The 24,891-nt window shown below is 39.8% G+C and overlaps 1 protein-coding gene across 3 annotated transcripts in view; it reads left to right on the top strand.

The window, feature by feature from the left end:
• Positions 1–24,891, top strand: part of IFT81 (intraflagellar transport 81) — a 116,637-nt gene that overhangs the window by 13,594 nt on the left and 78,152 nt on the right. For all 3 annotated transcript variants that reach the window (XM_064379859.1, XM_064379861.1, XM_064379860.1), the window contains exons 9-10: positions 4,393–4,556; positions 7,980–8,075. In XM_064379859.1, the coding sequence (XP_064235929.1) occupies positions 4,393–4,556; positions 7,980–8,075 (260 nt within the window). The remainder of the gene's footprint in view (positions 1–4,392; positions 4,557–7,979; positions 8,076–24,891) is intronic.

Genomic DNA, 24,891 nt, shown 5'->3' with positions numbered 1-24,891 from the left:
CTCACTGCAACCTCTGCCTCCTGGTTTCCAGCAGTTCTCCTGCCTCAGCCTCCCGAGTAGCTGAGGTTACAGGCGTGTGCCACCACATCCGGCTAATTTTGTATTTTCAGTAGAGATGGGGTTTCGCCATGCCTGTCACTCCCAATCTCAGGTGATCCGCCTGCCTCGACCTCTCAAAGTGCTAGGATTACAGGTGTGAGCCCCTGCGCCCATCTGAGGTTAATCATCTTTTAATTCCAAATATTTGTGAGATTTATTATATAAAAGACACTCATTTGATTATAGTAGGATCAATGAGATGTTTTAAAAGGGTTTTTAATATAAAAGTTTGCTGACATCTTAGTGATCTTAAATTTAATTTCTCCAGGATTTTGAAAGATAATGCTTTTAAAACTTTTCATAGAAACATAAGACTGGTTTTCAAGGTCTAAGTTAAATTTTTTAAGAGAGTTATTTAAAATTTGATGGAAACTTGGTTTTTATGTTTTAAATAGCTTTTTTGAGGTAACACTGACATAAAATAAACCACACAACGCCTGTTGCAGTGGTTTATACCTGTGATCCCAACATTTTAGGAGGCAAAGGCAAGATTACTTGATCCCAGGAGTTCAAGACCAGCCTGGGAAACATGGCAAAACCCTGTCTCCACAAAAAATACAAAAATTAGCCAGGTGTGGTGGTGCACACTTGTAGTCCTAGCCCCTTACTTTGAGAGGCTGAGGTGGAGGATCACTTGAGCCCAGGAGGTGGAGGTTGCAGTGAACTGAGATTGTGCCACTGCACTCTAGCCTGAGCAACAGAGGGAGACTCTGTCTCAAAAAAAAAGAAAAAGAAAAGTAAAAGCTGCATATATTTGTGGTGGTTCAGTGACTCATGCCTATAATCCTACCCCTTCAGGAGGCCAAGTTAAGAGGATTGCTTGAGCCAGGGAGTTTGAGACCAGCTTGGGCAACATAGCAAGACCCCATCTCTAAAAAAAATAAAAAATTAGCTGGGCATGATGGTACATGCCTATAGTCCTAGCTATCCTGGAGGCTGAGGCAGGAGGATCACTTGAGCCTGAGAGTTCGAGGTTAAAGTGAGCTGTGATTGTGCCACTGCACTCCAGCTATGATTGTGCCACTGCACTCCAGCCTAGATGACAGAGCAAGACCTTGTCTCAGTAAACAAATAGTATATATTTTAAGTGTATTCTTTTTTTAAAAAGACCTTTTTAAGTTTTACTTTAAGTTTTGGGTTACATGTTCTGAATATGCAGGTTTGTTACGTAGGTATACATGTGCCATGGTGGTTTGCTGCACCCATCAACCTGTCATCTAGTTTTTAAGCTCCACATGCATTAGGTATTTGTCTGAATGTTCTCCCTTCCCTTCCCCCCTCCCCACACTAAAGCATATTCTTGATTAATTTTGATATATGTATACACTGGTGAAACCATCAGCTTTTAATCGAGATCACAAACCTATCTGTCACCCCTAAACGTTTTCATTGATTCTTTTTAATGTCTCATTCTTGCCCCTTCTGCCTCTGTCCCTCCTCAGTGGTTTATATTTTCTAGAATTAGAAACTTTTTTTAAATAGAGAAAACATTATTGAAGAATTTTAAATCTTTAAAAACATTTTAGACTTTGATTCCATGCATCTCCAGTTACATGAGGTATGTTTAAGAACCTGAGGATGGAAAAGCTGGTCGGTCATCTAACAGCCAGAGAAGCCAGGATGTAGATTTAATTGAAAACCACATAGGAATGACTAATTACAGTGTGATTTATTAAATACTTTCTCTTCTCTTCTCTTTCTCCAATCCTGAAAAAAGAAGGAATAGTGAAGTAATTAATGGAAAACTTAGAATTTGCAGTTAATAAAAGTTTACATGTTAATATATGGTTAGCACAATGGAACTAAAAATAGTTTTAAGGCTTTGGGCCAGATGTATTTGCAATCTTGTATACTGATTACTTAAACCCAAAACCCCATGTGTTAAAAATTCAAGCCAGGCCAGATGCAGTGGCTCATGCTTTTAATCCCAGCACTTTGGGAGGCTGAGGCAGGTGGATCACTTGAGGTCAAGAGTTTGAGACCAGCCTGGACAATATGGTGAAACCTGTCTCTACTAAAAATACAAAAAATTAGTCAGGCTGGTCATGTGCAACTAATTCCAGCTACTCGGGAGGCTGAGGCAGGAGAATCACTTGAACCCCGGAGGCAGAGGATGCAGTGAACCCAGAATGCGCCACTACACTCCAGCCTGAGTGACAAAGTGAGACTTTGTCTCAAAAAAAAAAAAAATTCAAGTCAGAATTTGTAAATGTGTAAATGGAAAGATCTGAAATAAATTTTGTAAATCTTGCTAGTCTGGGAATTTATAACAAAACCATTATTCACTGAAAATCTGTATGTATAGTTGTCCATCTGCAAAAATAAATTAAAATCTTAATATAAATTGCTTCTTAACTGTAAACTAATAATACTTTATAAAATAAAAAATGCCAAAACATGGAAAACCTAAAACATTTATGTGTAGATAGATACTTCGTTTCTTTTTTTGAGACAGTCTTCCTCTGTTGCCCAGGCTGGAGTGCAGTGATGCGATCTCAGTTCACTACATCCTCTACCTCCTGGGTTCAAGCGATTCTTGTTCCTCAGCCTCCCAAGTAGGTGAGACTACAGGCACGTGCCACCATGACTGGCTAATGTTTGTGTTTTTAGTAGAGATGGGGTTTCGCCATGTTGCCCAGGCCGCTAGCAAGCTCTTGACCTAGGTGATCCACCCACCTCGGCCTCCCAAACTGCTGGGATTACAGGTGCGAGCCATCCACCTGACCTGTTTCTCTTTTTTAGATTTTAACTTATGTTACTTTTAGTAATGTTTTCATTGGCTTGAAGCTGACGAATGATAATGAATTACCATTTATGAACTGTTATTATAGAAATGTAAATTGCACTTGGTGCAGTGACTCACGCCTGTAATCCCAGCACTTTGAGAGGCTGAGGCAGGTGATTGCTCAAGCCCAGGAGTTAGAGACCAGCCTGGGCAACATGGCAAAACCTCGTCTCTACAAAAGAATATACAAAAATTACCTGGGCTTGGTGACATACACTTGTGGTACCAGCTACTTCTAGCTGCTCAGGAGGCTAAAGTGGGAGGATGACTTGAGCTGTGAAGGTTTAGGTTGTAGTGAGCTGAGATAGTGCCACTGCACTCTAGCCCGGGTAACAGAGCAAGACCCTGTCTCAAAAAAAAAAAAAAAATATATATATATATATATATATGTGTATGTATACTATATATACTATATATATTGTGTATATATATTATATATATACATGCTATATTTTATATATACATATATACATTATATATACATATATACATTTATATACATTATATATACACATATATACATTTATATATACGCACATACTATATATTATATAGTATATACATTCTCTATATATAATATATATAGTATATAGTATATATACTATATATAATATATACACAATACTATACTATATATATTGTATATATAAATTATATCTATAGTATTGTGTATATATACACAATATACGTACTATACTCACACACACACACACACACACACACACATACATATATATACTGCATCAAAAGTATTCCAAAAGAAAAAAAAAATACATGATCATCTGTATAAAAGAGCACCTGGGTTAGATTTTATTTGTGTTATCATTTGGTTCGGGGATTTCTTTTTCTTTTTCTTTTTTTTTTTGAGATGGAGTCTTGCTCTGTCACCCAGGCTGGAGTAGAGTGGTGCAATCTCAGCTCACTACAACTTCCACCTCCTGGGTTCAAGCAATTCTCTTGCCTCAGCCTCCTGAGCAGCTGGGACTACAGGCCCATGCCACCATGCCCAGGTAACTTTTTGTATTTTTAGCAGAGACTGGGTTTCACTGTATTGGCCAGGCTGGTCTCAAACTCCTGACCTCATGATCCATCCACCTCAGCCTCCTAAAGTGCTGGGATTACAGGTATGAGCCACAGTGCCTGGCATGGTTCATGGATTTCTTAAATACTTAGAAGGTAAAATATGACCCAACAGTATATGTGGCTCTGCAAATGTTATTTTTGTGTATTGTGGGATATAAAATAATTAGGTTATAATTTGAAAAGGTCATACTAATACTTTTTCTATAATTATTTAGATATTCTTCCATGCAAATTGTGTTTCTTCATTTTCATTCTAATTAACAATAAAATATTTCAGTGGTCAATCTTTTATTGTATTATGCTAGATATTGTACAGATTGTTTTCAACAGATATGTCCTATCCAGGCCTTATATTTAAAATAGTATACAGAATATCACTGTACCTACTCTTTTGGGCTGAATATTTATTTATTTTATTTTTAAAGGTTTAATGAAGAGGCTAGAGGAGGAGATAAAATTTAATTTATATATGGTAACTGAAAAATTTCCTAAAGAAATAGAAAACAAGAAAAAGGAATTACATTTTTTACAAAAAGTAGTTTCTGAGCCAGCTATGGGCCATTCTGATCTTCTTGAACTTGAATCTAAAGTAAGTGAGAATCATCTTTTTATAGCTCTCAATTTTATCGGATCCCCAGTCCTGTAAAATTATGTGAACTGCTTTCTGTAGCATCCCACTATTAACTCTTAAATTAACCTGTGCTAAGAGTTGACAACTCGTTTTGTTTTTTGTTTTGTTTGTTTTGTTTTAAGAGTTGACAACTCTTATGAGATATTGTTCTTTATGAGGATTACAGAATGTTATGCTGTTAATTAATCCACATGATGTTATGAAAACATCGTCAATTGATTGGCAAATGAAGTAATTTAAACATATAAAAATTGACCAGTGGGTTTATGTCTTCATTATATAAACATTTAGATGGGAAATTTAAAAATATTTTAATTATCATTAATTTTTATTTCCAAGCATAATATTACAGCAATTTTATATTTAAAGCTAATATTTTTATTAACCTTTTATACCTGCCTTAGAATTACTAAATGTTGTAATACTTATTGAAAGCTAGTATCATATTATCTCTTTTTTTTTTTTTTGAGATGGAGTCTTGCTCTGTTGCCCAGGCTGGAGTGCAGTGGCACAATCTCGACTCACTGTAACCTCTGCCTCCCGGATTCAAGCAGTTCTCCTTCCTCAGCCTCCCAAGTAGCTGGGACAGGCACCCACCAGCACGCCTGGCTAATTTTTTGTGTTTTTAGTAGAGACAGGTTTCACTATGTTAATCAAAATGGTCTCAATCTCCTGCCCTCGTGATCCTCCCGCCTCAGCCTCCCAAAGTGCTGGGATTATCAGCGTGAACCACCACACCCGGCCATCTTTTTTTTTTTTTTTTTTGTGACAGTACTTGCTCTGTTGCCCAGGCTAGAGTGCAGTGGCATGATCTTAGCTCACTGCAGCCTCTGCCTCCCAGGTTCAAGTGATTCTCCTGCCTCAGCCTCCCAACTAGCTGGGATTACAGGCATAAGCCACCATGCCCAGCTAATTTTTTGTTTTGTTTTGTTTTGTTTATTGAGACGGAGTCTCACTCTGTCACCTAGGCTGGAGTGCAGTGGTGAGATCTCGGCTCCCTGCAACCTCTGCCTCCAGGGTTCAAGCCATTCTCCACCCTCAGCCTCCCAAGTAGCTGAGACTACAGACATGCGCCACCACGCCTGGCTAATTTTTGAATTTTTGTATTTTTAGTAGAGATGGGGTTTTGCCACGTTGGCCAGGCTAGTCTCGAACTCCTTACCTCAGGTGATCTGCCTGCCTCAGCCTCTCAAATTACTGGGATTATGGTGTGAGCCACTGCGCCTGGCCTGATTATACCATTTTTGTTCCCTAGAATTAAAACACTAGGCCCGGTGCCATGCCTTCTTTTTTTTTTTTTTTTGAGACATAACTTGCTCTGTTGCCCAGGCTAGAGAGCAGTGACACAATCTCGGCTGTCTGCGACCTCCACCTCCTGGGTACAAGCTATTCTTCTGCCTTGGCCTCCCAACTAACTGGGATTACAGGTGGACACCACCACACCCAGCTAATTTTTTTTTTTTTTTTTTTGAGACAGAGTCTCACACTGTTGCCTAGGCTGGAGTCCAGTGACATGATCACGGCTCACTGCAACCTCAATCTTCCAGGCTCAAGTGATCCTCCCACCACAGCTTCCCAAGTAGTTGGGACTGCAAGGTGCATGCTACCAGGCCTGGCTAATTTTTGTATTTTTTGTAGAGACAGGATCTGGCCATGTTGCCCAGTGTGGTCTTGATCTCCCAGACTCAAGAGATCCGCCTGCCTCTGTCTGCCTCAGCCTCCCAAAGTGTGGGAATTACAGGTGTGAGCCATTGCACCCAGCCTAATTGAAAGGTTTTGACTTGCTAATTCTTTAGTGTGCTTAATATGTGGTTAATAACCACTACAATTAAATACGTAATTCTGGCTGTTTTGTTCTTTTAATTTACTTAGAGAAATTAAATGTCCAAGTCAGATCTGGCTAAAACTTTTTTATTTTGTTTTGATTTGTGTTTGAGGTAGAGTCTCAATCTGTTGCCCAGGCTGGAGTGCAGTGGTGGGATCTCCGCTCACTGCAATCTGCATCTCCTAGGTTCAAGTGATTCTCCTGTCTCAGCCTCCAAAGTAGATGGGACTACAGGCACATGCCACCACGCCTGGCTAATTTTTTGTATTTTTAGTAGAGACAGGGTTTCTCTATGTTGGCCAGGCTGGTCTTAACCTCCTGACCTCAGGTGATCCGCCCATCTTGGCCTCCCAAAGTGCTAGGATTACAGGCATGAGCCACTGCGCCTGCACCCGGCTAAAATTTAATGTCACAGAATTAGAGTTAGGGATAGAGAGAACTCTAATCTTTAAAAGGATGGATACACTGAAAACCATGTTTTTTGTTTTGATCTGTTGAGGAACTATATGCTTCTGTTGGATTTATTCAGTTTTATTATGTTTGGGAAAGATTTAGATTAATGATTAGGATAAATGATAGCTATTGAAGAATCATAGATCATTAACACAAGAAGGGCATCATCCCTGTTAACTCTCAGCTGGGTTTATGAATCCTCGTAATAAATCCCTGGTACATGTTTGTTCACATTTGCCTTATCACTTGCAGTGACTTGAAATCACAATGTAAGTGAAGGGATAACTTCAGATTTTTAGAAAGCATCTTTGAGGTAATAATGTATGAATATTTCATGTAAAATACTTTAGAATAATTTAGACATGGATGATTAAATCTATGTAAGTAATCAAATTGTGTAACTATATATCACGAAATGTAAATTGTTTCCAAAAGTAATCATAGCAAGCTACTCATAACATTAATGGAACTGTTTTTCTCAACAGAGACTTAATGTTAAGAACCAAAGGCCAGGCACAGTGGTTCATGCCTGTAATCCCAGCACTTTGGGAGGCCGAGGCTGGTGGATCACCTGAGGTCAGGAGTTCGAGACCAGCCTGACCAACATGGAGAAACTCGGTTTCTATTAAAAATACATACTTAGCCAGGCATGGTGGCACATGCCTGTAATCCCAGCTACTCGGGAGGCTGAGGCAGGAGAATCACTTAAACCCAGTAGGCGGAAGTTGCAGTGAGCCGAGATGGAGCCATTGCACTCTACCCTGGGTAATAAGAGTGAAACTCCATCTCAGAAAAAAAAAAAAAGAACTGTAAATTCAGGCTGGGTGCCATGGCTCATGTTTGTAGTCCCAGCACTTTGGGAGGCCAAGGTGGGAGGATCACTTGAGTCCAGGAATTCAAAACCAGTGTGGGCAACATAGCAAGACCCCATCTCTAAAAAAAAAAATAGTAATAATAATAATAATATTAGTCTAGTCTGGGTGATAGACTGAGACCTTGTCTCTTAAAAGAAAAAAAAAACTATAAATGCAAACCTGGTTTGGACATTTGTGTACTCATAGGGAGAGTTTTAACTTTTTTTTTTTTCTTTCATGCTGTTTTAGATAAATGAAATAAACACAGAAGTTAATCAGTTGATTGAAAAGAAAGTGATGAGAAATGAGCCCATTGAAGGCAAACTCTCACTGTATAGGCAACAGGTAAGAACATTCTTTTGGCTCAGATATTTAGATCTGTAAGCATATTTGTGAACCACTGGCTGTGTTACCTATAGTCTTAAAGTGAGAAGGAAGTAGAGAATAATTGTTATTCTGTCACTGCTAATCTCCAGAGTATAACAAATAATTAGTGGAAAAGCTACAAAAGATGCTTATTCAAGTTTGAAATTTGATACCCTTAAAAATACTTAGTTTCCTTAACATGTACAAACTGTGGTAATAGAGCTGTTTCTGTTTATATCTGTGACTGTGGAATTTTATTTTTAAAATGAAAGCTTACCTTAGGTGATATAAATAAAAATATTTATAATTTTTTTTTTTTTTTGAGACAGAGTCTCACTTTGTTGCCCAGGCTGGAGTGCAGTGACGCGATCTCGGCTCACTGCAACCTCTGCCTCCTGGGTTCAAGCAATTCCCCTGCCTCAGCCTCTCAAGTAGCTGGGATTGCAGGCATCTGCCACCACACCCAGCTAATTTTTGTATTTTTAGTAGAGATGGAGTTTCACCATGTTGGCCAGGCTGGTCTCAAACTCCTGACCTCCAGTGATCTGCCCACCTTGGCCTCCCAAAGTGCTGGGATTACAGGTGTGAGCCACTGTGCCTGGCCAATATTTATAATTTTTAATGAGTTAATAACAGTATGCTTTTTTAGGTCTAAAGTTAGTTTGCAAGTGTAGAATAAACTAAATTTTAGTGCTAAAGCATTTATTATTTTATCCACAACTAAATTGTCACTTACTTTTTGAGAGTACTTACCTTGTTTTATATTTCTATCAAAGATTCAAGTGAAAGCCATGGCTTATCTACAAAGAACCCAGGCAGGAGGATTTTAGTGTGAAGAGCATTCTGTAACCTCAGAAAATACTAAGCTACATAACAAAGCATTATTTAAGGACATTCGAATTTTTTTAGAACCTTTATAATGGAAATTTTCAATCAATTACAAAGGTAGAGGCAAATTGTTCAGTAAACCCTCATGTGTCCCTGAGCTACGGGGTTCATGGCCATTCTTGTTTCCTCTATACTACCAACCCCAGCGGTATTATTTTGAAGCATGTCTTAGACTTCATCATATCATTTCATCTGTTAATGTTTCAGAATATATCTCTAAAAGATAAAGGCTTTTTAAAAACTTAACCACAACATACCACATCTGAAAATTTTAATAATTCCTTCTTATCAAAAAATATTCGGTCAGCCAGGAAATCAATCACATTTCCTTGTCTCTCTTTTTTCTTTTTTTTCAGTTAAGATCCATATAGGATTCATATATTGCATTTGGCTGATAAGTTTTTTTTTTTTTTTTTTTGCCATCACCTGTCTGTCTCAGAAAGTTTGTCTCTTTTAATCCATATGTTCTCTTCTCATCCATTTATCTATTTAATGCTTTTGGACAATGTATGTGTTGGCAAAACTGGTTCGTTTTTCCCATGATATTTCCCACAGTTTGTATTTTTTTTTGAGACAGAGTTTTGATTTGTTGTCCAGGCTGGGGTGCCGTGGTGCGATCTTGGCTCACTGCAACCTCTGCCTCCTGGATTCAAGCAATTCTCATGTCTCAGCCTCCTGAGTAGCTGGGATTATAGGTGCCCACCACTACGCCCAGCTGGACAGTTTATATTTCACTGATTGCAACCCGATGATGTTGTTTTACCATGTTCATTTGTTTCCTGTATTTCTTATAAATTAGAACTAGAAGCTTGAACAGATTCTGGTTTGATTTTTTTTTTGGCAAGTAAACTGTTTTTATTTTTGGTTTTGTTTTTGAGACAGAATTTCGCTCTTGTTACCCAGGCTGGAGTGCAATGGTGCAATCTTGGCTCACTGCATCCTCCGCCTCCTGGGTTCAAGCTACTCTCCTGCCTCAGCCTCCCGAGTAACTGGGACTACAGGCGTGTGCCACCATGCCTAGCTAATTTTTGTATTTTTAGTAGATACGGGGTTTCACCATGTTGACCAGGATGGTCTCGATCTCTTGACCTCGTGATCCACCCGCCTTGGCCTCCCAAAGTCCTGGGATTATAGGCGTGACCCACCGCGCCCAGCCTGTTTTTTTTTTGAAATGGAGTCTCCCTCTGTCACCCAGGCTGGAGTGCCGGAGTGCAGTGGCACAATCTTGGCTCACTGCAACCTCTGCCTCCTGGGTTCAAGCGATTCTCCTGCCTCAGCCTCCTGACAAGAAAACTTTCTAGGTGATATTACCTACTTTTATTTGGAAGTGATAATGCTTGGTTGTCTCTTATTGTGACATGAGCAGCTACTTACTATCATTGCTTATTCATTAATTTTATTACAAATTATAAAATGTTCACATTTTGGCCGGGCGCGGTGGCTCAAGCCTGTAATCCCAGCACTTTGGGAGGCCGAGGCGGGTGGATCACGAGGTCAAGAGATCGAGACCATCCTGGTCAACATGGTGAAACCCCGTCTCTACTAATACAAAAAATTAGCTGGGAATGGTGGCGCGTGCCTGTAATCCCAGCTACTCAGGAGGCTGAGGCAGGAGAATTGCCTGAACCCAGGAGGCGGAGGTTGCGGTGAGCCGAGATCGCGCCATTGCACTCCAGCCTGGGTAACAAGAGCGAAACTCCGTCTCAAAAAAAAAAAAAAAAAAAATTTCATATTTTGATTCCTTCTTCATTTATTAGGTGGACTACTTTTATAAAGAGAAACCTCTTAACTATTTGGTTATCCTGAGCTGTAGTTCATATAGGATAGGCAGGTTACATACTTGATTTTTGTCATTTATCAGTTTTCATAATGAATTTGTTTCTTCTAACTCATTTGCATCCTCCAACAGTGAAGTGATCAATTAGGGCTATTTGTTGTTGTTGTTGTTTTTGTTTATTTAATGTCTTTATGAATACTAGATATTATCATATAAGTTTCAAACATTATTCTAAATGATGCTCAAATTGTCCCAGTTTTGGCTAATGGGAGGCTTTTCAAGTTAACTTTCGAGTTTTTCTCAGATTTTAGTGGTATTTGATCATTTCTTTGCTTTCTGGATTATTAAAGAGATTTCTAGGCTCATCCATCGTTTGCATTTCCTACTCTAGACCTGGAATTAGACTTTCTTCTATGAACCTGATTTGTTTTAAGGGAAACGGTATTTAGAAACTAAAATGGGAAAAGTTCCCTTGTCTCCATCGCAGGGCATTCGACAAGGGGAGTGGCACCCTTCTTCAGTGCCCCACTGCTCAAACCTCTAGGGGAGCATACTGACAGGCAGGTTGTGGGCTTCTGTCCCCACGTCAGTGTCCATGGGTGAATGTTTACAGCTGAAACCCCAGTGGGTATGTGTTACAGTGTGCTCTTTTAGTTTAGCCATCCATAGGCGGCTTATGTTAGTCAGCTCAGTTAGACCCCTGCCTTATTGCAAGGCCAGAGGGCTTTCTGTATTCTAGGGTTCTTGCCTTGGTGTACTGAAGAATCAGATCACATGTGGGCTTGAAGAATGAGTGCAAGGTTTTATTGAGTGGAAGTAGCTTTCGGCAGATGGGGGAGCCAGAACAGAGATGGTTTTCCCTGGAGTCAGGCCACTGAGTGGCCCAACTCTTCTCAGACTACCCTGACTCTTCTCCCACTGCCCCAGCCAGACTCTGCGTTCTTCTGACAGTCAATGGCCTAGGTCGGTCAATGGCCTGTCGGTGCCTGTCGGTGTCTGTCGATGTTGAGCCACTTGTGTCTTCCATTGATCTGCTCCTCTTGACGTCCAGCCACTTGCATGTCTGCCTGCTAGGGTCTCAGGGGTTTTTATAGGCACAAGATGGGGCATGGCAGGCCAGGGTGGTTTTGGGAAGTGCAACATTTGGGCACGAAGGCAGGAGTGCCTGTCCTCACCTAGGTCCATGGGCACAGACCCAGGGGTGGAGCCCTTACCAGGGATCATGCCCTCCTCTACCCAGCACTTCCCTGCCCCGCCTCTGTATCAAAACCAGTCTGGGTGTTAGGATTTCTTTTTTTTCTTTTCTTTTTTTTTTTTTTTTTTTTTTTTAGACAAAGTCATGTTCTTGGTGCCCAGGCTGCAGTGCAATGGTGTGATCTCGGCTTACTGCAACATCCACCTTCCAGGTTCAAGCAATTCTCCTGTCTCACTCTCCCAAGTAGCTGGGATTATAGGCATGTGCCACCACGCTCAGCTAATTTTGCATTTTTAGTAGAGATGGGGTTTCACCATGTTGGTCAGGCTGGTCTCAAACTCCTGATCTCAAGTGATCCACCTGCCTTGGCCTCCCAAAGTGCTGGGATTACAGGTGTGACCCATCACACCTGGCTATGTTTTTTAATAGCCATTGTTTTTAGGTCTTTTCAGTGGACCAAGCTAGGAAGTATTTCTTTGTCTTTCTCTTTCATAAAGTACACCATCAGTGTGTACTCATCCTTCCAGTTCAGATTCAGGACTACTTGATTTTACTTAGCCTCATCAATCTCACATGTTTTTCCTTTTCCCACAATGAAAATCTTGCTTCTTAGTAACATCAACATAATTTAATTCATCATTTGCTTTTGTCCAGTGGAACTAACATAATTCATTGCTTGTATAATATTAATCCACATTTTAAACAGAACAGTCTCACAATAAAAATACTACTGATACCATCAAGAATATAATTACTACAGAAAATTGATTTTTAGTTCATTTTGTTCTTGGGGTATGTATTCAAAGAAGTATCTAGTGTCTGTCCCTTTGCTTCCACCCTATTCTTTCCTTTCCACATAGGTAATCATTTTTTTAATTTCACATTTTATTATTTCATTAGAAATATTATAATATAGACATGTATACTCATATCTCACTCGTAGGGAAAGAAGAACATATTAAACACACTCTTCTTCTCCTTGCATTTTTTCTTCTTAACAATATATGCTGGTGATCATTCCATAGTAGAAAAACTTTATTCCTTTTTAAAAATAAGTTTATTGAGGGCCAGGTGTAGTGGCTCACACCTGTAATCCCAGCACTTTGGGAGGCCGAGGTGGGTGGATCACGAGGTCAAGAGATCGAGACCATCCTGGTCAACATGGTGAAACCCCATCTCTACTAAAAATACAAAAAATTAGCTGGGCATGGTGGTGCGTGCCTGTAATCCCAGCTACTCAGGAGGCTGAGGCAGGAGAATTGCCTGAACCCAGGAGGCGGAGGTTGCAGTGAGCCGAGATCGCGCCATTGCACTCCAGCCTGGGTAACAAGAGCGAAACTCTGTCTCAAAAAAAAAAAAAATAAGTTTATTGAGATGTAATTCACATACCATACAATTCACCCATTTAAAGTATACACTTCAGTGGTATTTTAGTGTATTTATAGAGTTTGTGCAACCAGCACCACAATCAATTTTAAAACAATTTTATCACCCCTAAAAGAAATGCCAAACCGATTAGCACCCACTTTCCATTTTTCCCCTAAACCCCCAGCCCCAACTGATTTGAGACCAAATCAGTTTCTATAGATTTTTGCCTGTCATGAGCATTTCATGTAAATGGAATCTTTTACTGTTGTTCTTTGTCATTGGCTTGTTTCACTTAGCATAATGTTTTTAAAGTTCATCCAGGTTGTAGTATATATATCAGTATGTCATTCCTTTTTATTGCTGAATAATATTCCATTGTATAGCTACATCATGTTTTGTTTATCTGTTCATTGGTTGATGGACATTTAGGTTGTTTTCACTTTTTGGCTATTATGAATAATGCTTCTATGAACATTTTTAAAAAATTTTCTTTGAACATTCTTATGCAAGTTTTTGTGTGGACATATGGGATTCTAAAATTAGTTTTTAAATTGACAAATACAAATTGTTTATATTTATGGTATACAGCATGATGTTTTAAAATATGTATCCATCATGGAATGGCTAAATCAAACTAATAAGCATATGCATTACCTCACATACTTATTTTTTATGGTGAGAACAGTTAACATCTACCCTCTTAACAATTTTCAAGTGTAAGATACATTAACTATAATCATGATATTATACAAAGATTTCTTGAATTTATTCCCCCTAAGTGAAATTTTGTATCCTTTGACCAGTATCTTTCCAATCTGCATGCCTCCCCAATCCCTGATAACCACCATTCTACTCTTCTGCTTCCATGAGTTCAACATTTTAAGATTCCACATATGAGTGAGATCATGTAGTATTTGTCTTTCTGTGCCTGGCTTATTTCACTTAACATAATGTCCTTCAGGCTCATCTATGTTGTTGTAAATGACAAGATTTCCTTCTTTTTTACGGCTGAATAGTATTCCATTATGCATATACCACATTTTCTTTCTTTCTTCAGTCATTCATTGATGGACACGTGTGTTGGTTCCATATGTTGGCCGTTGAAATTAATGCTTCAGTGACCATGTAAATGCCGATATCTCTTTAATATACTGATTTTTATTTCCCTTGGATATATACACACTAGTGGGATTGCTGGATTATATGCTAGTTCTATTTTTAATTTTTGAAGAACCTCCATACTGTTTTCTACAATGGCTATACTAATTTACATTCGCATCAACAGTGTACCAGAGATCCCTTTTCTTCACACCCTCACCACCACTTATTATCGTGTGTCGTTTTGATAATAGCCATTCTAACAGGTGTGAGGTGATAGCTCATTTTAAAATTTACATTTCCTTGATGATTAGGGATGTTGAACATTTTTTCGTATACCCATTGGCCATTTGTGTGTGTGTGTGTGTGTGTGTGTGTGTATAATTTTTTTTTTTTTTTTTTTTGAGACAGAGTCTCGCTCTGTCATCCAGGCTGGAGTACAGTGGCACAATCTCGGATCACTGCAACTTCTGCCTCCCAGGTTCAGGTGGTTCTTCTGCCTCAGCCTCCTGAGTAGTTAGGACTACAGGCGCGTACCACGACGCCCAGCTGATTTTTGTATTTTTAGTAGAGACCAGATTTCACCATGTTGGCCAGGCTGGTCTTGAACTCCTGACCTCATGATCTGTCTGTCTCGGCCTCCCAAAGTGCTGGGATTACAGGCATGAGCCACCGTGTCCGGCCTTGTATGTCTTTAATAAATGTCTCTTTAGGTTCTCAGCCCATTGTTTAATCAGGTTATCTATTTTCTTGCTATTGAGTTAAGTTTCTTATATATTTTGGATATTAACCTTATTTTTGAATTGGGTTGTTTGGTTTTTTGTTGCTGGATTTTAGGAGTTCTCTGTATATTCTGGATTTTTTTTTCTTAGAGATAGGGTCTCACTCTGTTGCCTAGGCTGGAGTGTGCCATCATAGCTGACTGCAGCCTTGAACTCCTGGGCCCAAGTGATCCTCCCTCCTCAGCCTCCCAAGTAGCTGAGACTACAGGCACCTGCCACTGCACCTAGGTAATTTTTTGTAGAAATGCTTCCTATGTTGTCCAGTCTGGTCTGGGAACCCATCAAGAAGTCCTCCCACCTTGGCCTCCCAAAGTACTGGGATTACAGGCATCAGCCACCATGCCTGGTTTATTCACAATGTTAATCCCTTATCGGATAGATGATTTGTAAATATTTTCTCCCATTCTGTGTGTTGCCTTTTTACTCTGTTGACAGTGTCTTTTTGATGCACAAGTTTTTAACTCTCATGAAGTCCAATTTGTCTAATTTTTTTCTTTTGTTGCCTGTGCTTTTGGTGTCATATCCAAGAAATTATTGCTAAATCCAGTGTTGTGAAACGTTTGCCTTATGTTTCCTTATAATGGCCTTATGCTGTTCCCTAACAGTATTAGAGAATGAGATAGGAATTTACCCTTCTCTTGAATTTTTTTGGAAAAGTTTGAGAAGGATTTGGTATTTGTTATTTAAGTGTTGGGTGGAATTCACCAGTGAGGCCATCAGGTCCAGGGCTTTTCTTTGTTGGGAGATTTTTTTTTTTGAAGTTAAACCAATTTTTAAAATGATTTTAATTTTTAACTTTTGTGGGTACATAGAAGGTGTATATATGTATGGGATACATGAGATATTTTGATACGGGGATGCAGTGTGTAAGAATCACATCATGGGGAATGGGGTATACATCCTCAAGCATTTATCCTTTGTGTTACAAAAAATCCGTTTACACTCTTTTAGTTACTTATAAATGTACAGTTAAATTATTATTGACTATAGTCACCCTATTGTGCTATCAAATACTAGGCATTATTCATTCCTTCTAACTATTTTTTGTACCCATTGTTGGAAGATTTTTGATGACTCATTCAATCCCCTTACTAGCTACAAGTCTTTTCAGTTTTTCTATTTCTTTGTGATTTAGTCTTGATTATTATTGTGTTTGTAGGAATTTGTCCATTTCATCTAGGTTATCCAGTATATTGGTGTGCAGTTGTTGATGCTATTCACTTATAATTCTTTTTATTTCTGTAGTATCAGTAGTAATGTCCCTACTTTTTTTTGAGTTTAGTGATTTTAGTCTTTTTTTCATAATCCAGCTAGCTAAAAGTTTGTCAATTTTGTTGATCTTTTCAAAGAACCAACTTTGATTTTAATGATTTCCTCTATTTTTTTTTCCTTTCTTTCTTCCTTCCTTCCCTCCCTCCCTCCCTTCCTTCCTCTTTTCTTTCTTTCTTTTCTTTTCTTTCCTTTCTTTCGTCTTGCTCTCGTCGCCCAGGCTGCAGTGCAATGGCACAATCTCAGCTCACTGCAACCTCTACCTCCCATGTTTCAAACAGTTCTCCTGCCTCAGCCTCCCAAGTAGCTGGGACTACAGGCATGTGCCACCACACCCAGCTAATTTTTCATATTTTTAGTAGAGATGGGGTTTCATCATATCGGCCAGGATGGTCTCAATCTCTTGACCTTGTGATCTGCCTGTCTTGGCCTCCCAAAGTGCTGGAATTGCAGGAGTAAGCCACCATGCCTGGCCTTTTTTTTTTTTTTTTTTTTTTAAATGAGACAGGGTCTCACTCTGTCACCCAGGCTGGAGTGCAGTGACGCAATCTTGGCTTACTGCAACCTCCACAACCTAGGTTCAGGTGATTCTCCCACCTCAGCCTCCAGAGCAGCTGGGACTACAGGTGTGTGCCACCATGTCAGGCTAATTTTTGGATTTTTTGGTAGAGACGGGGTTTTACCATATTGGCCAGGCTGGTCTCAAACTCCTAACCTAAAGTGATCACCCCGCCTCAGTCTCCCAAAGTGCTGGGATTACAGGCATGAGCCACCACACCCAGCCTTCTTTCTAGTTCAGTTGTAACATTAGGTTGATGATTTAAGATCTTTCTTGTTTTGTAATGTGTTTATAGCTTTAAATTTCTCCCTTAGCACTGTTTTCACTGTGTCCCATAAGTTTTGGTATGTGTATTTTTATTTTCATTTATTTGTAAGTATTTTCTAGTTTCTTTTGTGATCTCTTCTTTATCTATTGGTTACTTAAAAATGTATTTTGAGGGTCTTTTTGCTCTTGGAAGTCCCCTCTCTCTCACTAGCGAGAAAGCTGTTTTCCTTTCATTTTCTCTTTATTTTGCCTGTTAAACCTCCTACTCCTAAAAAAAATACAATAAAAATAAATAAAAATGTATTTTTGGCCGGTGTGGTGGCTCATGCCTGTAATCCCAGCACTTTGGGAGGCTGAGACAGGCAGATCACATGAGGCCAGGAGTTCAAGACCAGCCTGGCCAACATGGCGAAACCCCATCTCTGTTAAAAATACAAAAATTAGCCTAGCATGCCGGGCGCGGAGGATCACGCCTGTAATCCCAGCACTTTGGGAGGCTGAGGCAGGCGGATCACCTGAGGTCAGGAGTTCGAGACCAGCCTGACCAATATGGTGAAACCTTGTCTTTAAAAAAAAAAGGAAAAATTAGCCAAGCATAGTGGTGTATGTCTATAATCCCAGCTTTTCAGGAGGCTGAGGTGGAAAAATCAAACCTGGTAGGCAGAGGTTGCAGTTAACCAAGATTGCACCTCTACTTTACAGCCTGGGCGACATTGCAAGACTTACACGAAAAAAAGAAAAAAATGTATTTTTAATTTCCACAAATTTGTGAATTTACCAGTTTTGTTTTCGTTAATGATTTCTAGCTTCATCCTGTTGTAGTTAAATAAGGTACTCTGTGTGATATTATGATATCTTTTAAAATCTATTAAAACTTTTTTTTTTTTTTTTTTTGGAGACTGAGTCTCACTCCATCACCCAGGCTAGAGTGCAGTGGCGAGATCTCAGCCTCTGTACGTCTCAGTTCTCTATATGTCTACGAGATCTAGTTGGTTTATTTTGTTAAGTCCTATATTTTCTAACATATTGTTCTATCCATTATTGAGACTGAATGTTGAAGTCTCAGACTGTTGTTATATAATTTTCTTTTTCTGTGTTCAATTCTGTTTTTTTTTTAATTTTTTTCTTTTTTTTTTAAAGGAATTAATTCAAGAATTCTGCCAGTTTTTGCCTCAGATATTTTGATGGTCTGTCATTAGGTGTGAAAATGTTTATAATTGTTTATAATCTTGCTGTATTGAATCTTTTACTAATAGATAATGTCCTTCTTTGTCTCTTGTACACTTTTAAAATTTAATGTTATTTCATGTAATATTAATATAGTCACCCTGTTGTCTTTTGTTTACTATTTGTATGAAATATCTTTTTCCATCCTTTCACTTTCAATTTATTTATATCTTTGGATCTAAAATGAATCCCCTGTAGACAGCATTACTTGATTTACATGTTTTGTTTGTTTGTTTGTTTGTTTTTTGAGACGGAGTTTCACTCTTGTTACCCAGGCTGGAGTGCAATGGCGTGATCTCGGCTCACCGCAATCTCCACCTCCTGGGTTCAGGCAATTCTCCTGCCTCAGCCTCCTGAGTAGCTGGGACTACAGGTGCGCACCACCATGCCCGGCTAATTTTTATATTTTTAGCAGAGACGGGGTTTCACCATGTTGACCAGGATGGTCTCGATCTCTTGACCTTGTGATCCACCCGCCTCGGCCTCCCAAAGTGCTGGGATTACAGGCGTGAGCCACCGCGCCCGGCCCGATTCACATGTTTTTTATCCATTCTGCAAATCACTGTCTTTTAATTGGATATTCAATCTATTTATATTTAAAGTAATTACTTCTGTCATTTTACTATTTGTTTTCTATATGCATTATAGCTTTTTTGTCCCTCATTTCCTGCTTTACTGTCTTTTGTTTTTAGTTGATTTTTTATAGTGAAATGTTTAAATTCCTTTCTCGTTTCCTTTGTGTATATTCTATAGCTATTTTTTTTGTGGTTACCAGGGCGATTACATTTAACATCCTAAAGTTATGTCACTGTAATTTGAAGTTATACAAGTTTAGCTTCAATAACATGTAAAAACTCTGCTCCATTACAGCTTGATCCCCATCCCTTTCAGTTGTTCATGTCACAAAATTACATCTTTACACATTGTGTGCCCCAAAACATAAATTAATAATTCTTTTAAATGCATTAATCTCTTAAATTATGTACAAAACAAATGTGGAATTATAAACCGAAATTACAATAATACTAACCATTCAGCTATTAATAATAATTATGCTATTTTAAATGTATAGTCTCTTAAAATATGTAGAGAACAAAAAGTGGATTTACAAACCATTGTTACACTAATGCTAGCTTTCATAATTGCTCAGGTATTTGCCCTTATTGAGCTCTTTCTTTCTTATACATTTAGTATCTTTTCATTTCACCTTGCAGGACTTACTTGAGCATTTCTTGCAAGGCAGGTCTAGTTGTTACAAACTCCCTTAGCTTTTGCCTATCTGGAAATACAGCTTTTGTTTATCTGGGAATGTCTTAATTTCTTCCTTACTTTTTTTTGGGGGGCGGGGAGATGGAGTACAGTGGCATGATCTCCACTCACTACAACTTCTACCTCCTGGGTTCAAGCGATTCTCCTGCCTCAACCTCCTGAGTAGCTGGGACTACAGGTGTCCACCAGCACACCTAGCTAATTTTTGTATTTTTAGTAGAGATGGGGTTTCACCATTTTGGCCAGGCTGGTCTTGAACTCCTGACCTCAAGTGATCTGCCTGCCGCAGCCTCCCAAACTGCTGGGCTAACAGGTGTGAGCCACCACACCTGGCCTCTTCCTTACTTTTGAAGGACAGTTTTGCCAGATATAGGATTCTTGGTTGACAGTTCTTTTTTTTTTTTTTTTTTTTTTTAATGGAGTCTCACTCTGTTGTCCAGACTGGAGTGCAGTGGCACGATCTCAGCTCACTGCAACCTCTGCCTCTTGGGTTCAAGCGATTCTCCTGCCTCGGCCTCCTAAGTAGCTGGGACTACAGGCACCTGCCACCACACCTGGCTGATTTTTGTATTTTCAGTAGAGACAGGGTTTTATACCATGTTGGCCAGCATGGTCTCAATTTCCTGAGCTCAGGTAGTCTGCTCACCTCAGCCTCCCATAGTGCTGGGATTACACGAGTGAGCCCCCACACCTGGCTGACAGTTCTTTCTTTTAGCATCTTAATATATTATCCCACTGCTTTCTGGCCTCCAAAGTTTCTAATTAGATATTTGCTGATGATCTTATTGAGGATCTCTTGTATGTGACTAGTCAGTCTTTTGATGTTTTTAGAATCTTCTCTTTGCCTTTGGCTTTGACAGTTTTATTTATTTATTTATTTATTTATTTTTAGAGCAGGAATAGAAGTTTATTTTAAAAGGCCTTAGATGCTGGGTGCGGTGGCTCACACCTATAATCTCAGCACTTTGGGAGGCCAAGGCAGGCAGATCTCGAGGTCAGGAGTTCACGACTAGCATGGCCAATATGGTGAAACTGTGTCTGTATTAAAAAATACAACAATTAGCTAGGCATGGTGGTGTGTGCCTGTAGTCCCAGCTACTCGGGAAGCTGAGACAGGAGGATTGCTTAAACCTGAGAGAAGGAGGTTGCAGTGGGCCAAGATCGTACCAGTGCACTTCAGCTTGGGCAACAGACTGAGACGCCATCTCAAAATAATAATAATAATAATAATAATAATAAAAGGCCTTAGGACAGAAAAAAAAGGAAGCACACTTGGAAGAGACCCAAGTGGGCACATAAAGGTTAAAGAAAGAAAGTCAAGTGCCAACAGTTTGTTTTAATGTGTCTCAGTGTGTGTCTCTTTCAGTTCATCTTTCTTGGAGTTTATTCTGATTTTTAGATGTTTTATTTCATTAAACTGATGAAGTTTTCAAGACATTGTTTCTCCACATATTCTATCCTTCACTTTGTCTTTTCCTTTGGGACTCCCATAATGAATATATTGGTCTACTTAATGGTGTCCCACATGCTCTGTTCACTTTTCTTCAATGTATTTCTCTATTTCTCGGAGTTGATAATTTCCATTGTCTTGTTTTCAAGTTCACAGATTCTTTTTTCTGCCTCCCCAAATCTGCTTTTAAATCTCTATAGTGAATTTTTTTTTTTTTTTTTGAGACAGAGTCTTGCTCTGTAGCCCAGACTGGAGTGCAGTGGTGCAATCTTGGCTAACTGCAACTTCAGCCTCCTGGGTCCCAGTTCAAGCAATTCTTCTGCCTCAGCCTCCCAAGTAGCTGGGATTACAGGCATGCACCACCATGCCCAGCTAATTTTTGTATTTTTAGTAGAGAGGGTTTCACCATGTTAGCCAGGCTGGTCTTGAACTGCTGACCTCATGATCTGCCTGCCTCAGCCTCCCAAAGTGCTGGGATTACAGGTGTGAGCCACTGCGCCAGGCCCCTCTAGTGAATTTTTAATTTCAATATTGTACTTTTTAGCTCCAGAATTTCTTTTTGCTTTTTTTTTTAGGTTTTCTCTGTATTGATATTTCCATTTTGTTAACACATTGTTTTTTGTTTTGTTTTGTTTTGCTTTGTTTTGTTGAGACAGAGTCTCACTCTTGTCACTCAGGCTGAAGTGCAGTGGTGTGATCTCGATCTTGGCTCACTGCAACCTCTGCCTCCCAGGTTCAAGCGATTCTCCTGCCTCAGCCTCCTGAGTAGCTGGGACTACAGGTGTGTGCCACCACGCCCAGCTAATTTTACATATTTTTAGTAGAGACGGGGTTTCACCATGTTAGCCAGGATGGTCTCGATCTCCTGACCTCTTGATCTGCCCACCTCAGCCTCCCAAAATGCTGAGATTACAGGCGTGAACCACCACACCCAGCCTACATTGTTTTCTTGATAGTCTTATCTGCTGTGAGTTCTTTGAGCATCTTTAAGACAGTAGTTTTAAAATCTTTATCTAGTTGATTTGCCATCAGAGAATTTCTATTGATTCATTTTTTTCCTTTGTTTTTTTATTTTATTTATTTATTTGTGAGACAGATTCTCACTCCTTTGCCCAGGCTGGAGTGCAGTGGTGCGATCTCAGCTCACTCCAACCTCCGCCTCCTGGGTTCATGCAATTCTCTTGCCTCAGCCTCCTAAGTAGCTGGGATTACAGGTGTGTACCATCACACCCAGCTGATTTTTGTATTTTTAGTAGAGACAGGTTTCACCATGTTTGCCAGACTGATCTCAGAACTCCTGACCTGGAGTGATGCACCTGCCTCGGCCCCCCAAAGTACTGGGATAGCAGGCATGAGCCACCATGTCTGGCATGTTTTTTAATTTAAAAAAAAAAAATTATATTCTAAAAAATAGAAACAGGGTCTCATTATACTGCTCAGGCTGGTCTCAAACTCCTGGCCTCAAGGGATCCTTCTAACTTGGCCTCCCAAAGTGTTGGGATTATAGGTGTGAGCCACTGTGCCTGGCCTCATATTTTTCCTTTAGATGTATCATATTTTATTGTTTCTTTGTATGCTTTGTGATTCTTTTGGTTGAAAAGTAGACATTTGAATCTAATAATGTAGTAACTCTGGAAATTAGATTCTGTCTTTTCCCAGGGGTTTACTGTTTTTTGCTGTTGTTTTTGTTTTTTTGATTGGTGTAGACTGTCCCAAAGAATAGGCTAAAATGTAAAGTTAAGATAGGCTGGGCTCAGTGCCTTATGCCTATAATCTCAACACTTTGGGAGGCCAAGACAAGTGGACTGCTTGAGCTCAGGAGTTTGAGACAAACCTGGGCAACATAGCAAGACCCTGTCACTACTAAAAATACAGAAAGGTAGCTGGGTGTCATGGTATGTGCCTGTGGTCTCAGCTACCCAGAAGGCTGAGGTGGGTAGATTGCTTGAGCCCAGGAGGCGGAGGTTGCAGTGAGCGTGGATTGCACCAGCCTGAGTAACAGAACCAAACCCTGTCTCAAATTTAAAAAAAAAATTTTTTTTTATTATCTCAGGTCTTTTCTGAGCCAGTGCCTTTCCCTGGGCATGTGTGGTCACTTTCTAAATTTCCCCATATATGCAGTTGTTTTTTAATGTCTTAGTCTTAAATGTCTGGCTTCCAAAAGGGGAAAATGAGAAGAATCAAAGGGAGAAAAAAAAGGATGCAGACCTATAAATCCTCTAGAAGTCACTTCAGTCACAGCAGGAGGGACTTGCAACAATGGTGCAAGATGCAACAGTGGCCTCCCTCTCTTTGTCTGCACTTCTGTGATCAGAAGCAGCACTCAGTGCATAGATCCCCAGTACTGAAGGAGTAGGTCCTTTCTGTTCACCCTTGCTCCAGCAAGCTGTGTTCAAGCTGCATCAGGAACATATGTTTGGGGCTGGGGATAGGGGTGGGACCTGCTATTGTGCTAAGGGCTGAAATTGATTGAAATTAGCCTCATTTTACTGTCTAAGCTTTCCACTGGATGTGGCAAGCACTCAGTATTCCAACAATTATACTGGTAGAATCCATGTGATGAGAACCACCTTCTAAGAATCTCACCTCTTCAAATGATTTTGAAACTCTTTTTGTAAAATTTATGTGTACATATTGTATTAGTCAGGGTTCTCCTAATCAACCTGTTCTCGAATTTTAGGGTGCAGGGAAGCACTCAGCTTGCTCCTTGGTGGGCTCCAGGCTCTTGGTCTCTCTCCCAAGAATGGGAGAGAGGACCACAGCGGGTGTGCTTGTAAAGTAAATACTGGACCCAAAAAGTTTTTGTAGAAAAGTGATTTATTTATTCAGAAAGAGAAAAAGGAGAAGAAGAGAGAAATAAACAGCTAGCTCTCACACTGAGTGAGAGAAAGACAAGCCACTCTCACACTGAGTGAGAAGGGTTCCCAGAGGGAGAAAAACAGAGAAGGAAAGCTCCTCTCACACTGAGTGGGAGAATCCAGAAAGAGATGGAATCCAGGAGAGGAAAGCAGCTTCCACACTAAGTGGAAGGGAATTGAGAGAGAGAGATGGAGTTTAGGAGGGGAAGACAAGCTTCCACAAGCTTTCCAGAAGAAAGACAGCTTCCACAAAGGGAGTGTGGAAGGTGACCCAAGTATGGAATCCAAAGGGGTGTGGAAGAAGGAGACTTTTAACCTAGGAGGAATTTCCACCTTCTCCAAGCCCCCTGGCCAACGAAAAGAGTTCCTTTAAACTTCCACTGGAGCGATTGACCTTTGGTTCTTCCCGCGCATATGAAAATTAGAAGAGAAACCATTAAATCTCCCGGCTGGAGAGGCATGGTTCCCTCAAACCATATATCCTATTGGTTAGTCAGAACCAATGAAGGATGTTTCACTCTATAGAACTATTCTAACTTAAAAAATGAGGGAGTCATTGGTTCTGACTAACCAATAGGATATATGTATGTATAAAAGAGACTTTATTATGGATAATTGGCTCACACAATTAAAAGGCAAAGTCCCATGATAGGCCATCTGCAACCTGGAGAAAGAGAAAAGCCAGTAGTGGCTCAGTCCAAGGCCAAACGCCTCAAAACTAGGGAAGACAACATTGCAGCCGAAAGGCCAAGAGCCCCAGGAAGCTGTTGGTGTCCCAGAGTCCAAAG

This window comes from Aotus nancymaae, unplaced genomic scaffold (assembly GCF_030222135.1).
Source record: "Aotus nancymaae isolate 86718 unplaced genomic scaffold, 86718_ANA_hifiasm-v0.15.2.pri h1tg000021l, whole genome shotgun sequence".
NCBI lineage: Eukaryota > Metazoa > Chordata > Mammalia > Primates > Aotidae > Aotus > Aotus nancymaae.
The sequence above is the reverse complement of the archived record's forward strand: the minus strand, read 5'-3'. Positions and strand labels throughout refer to the sequence as shown.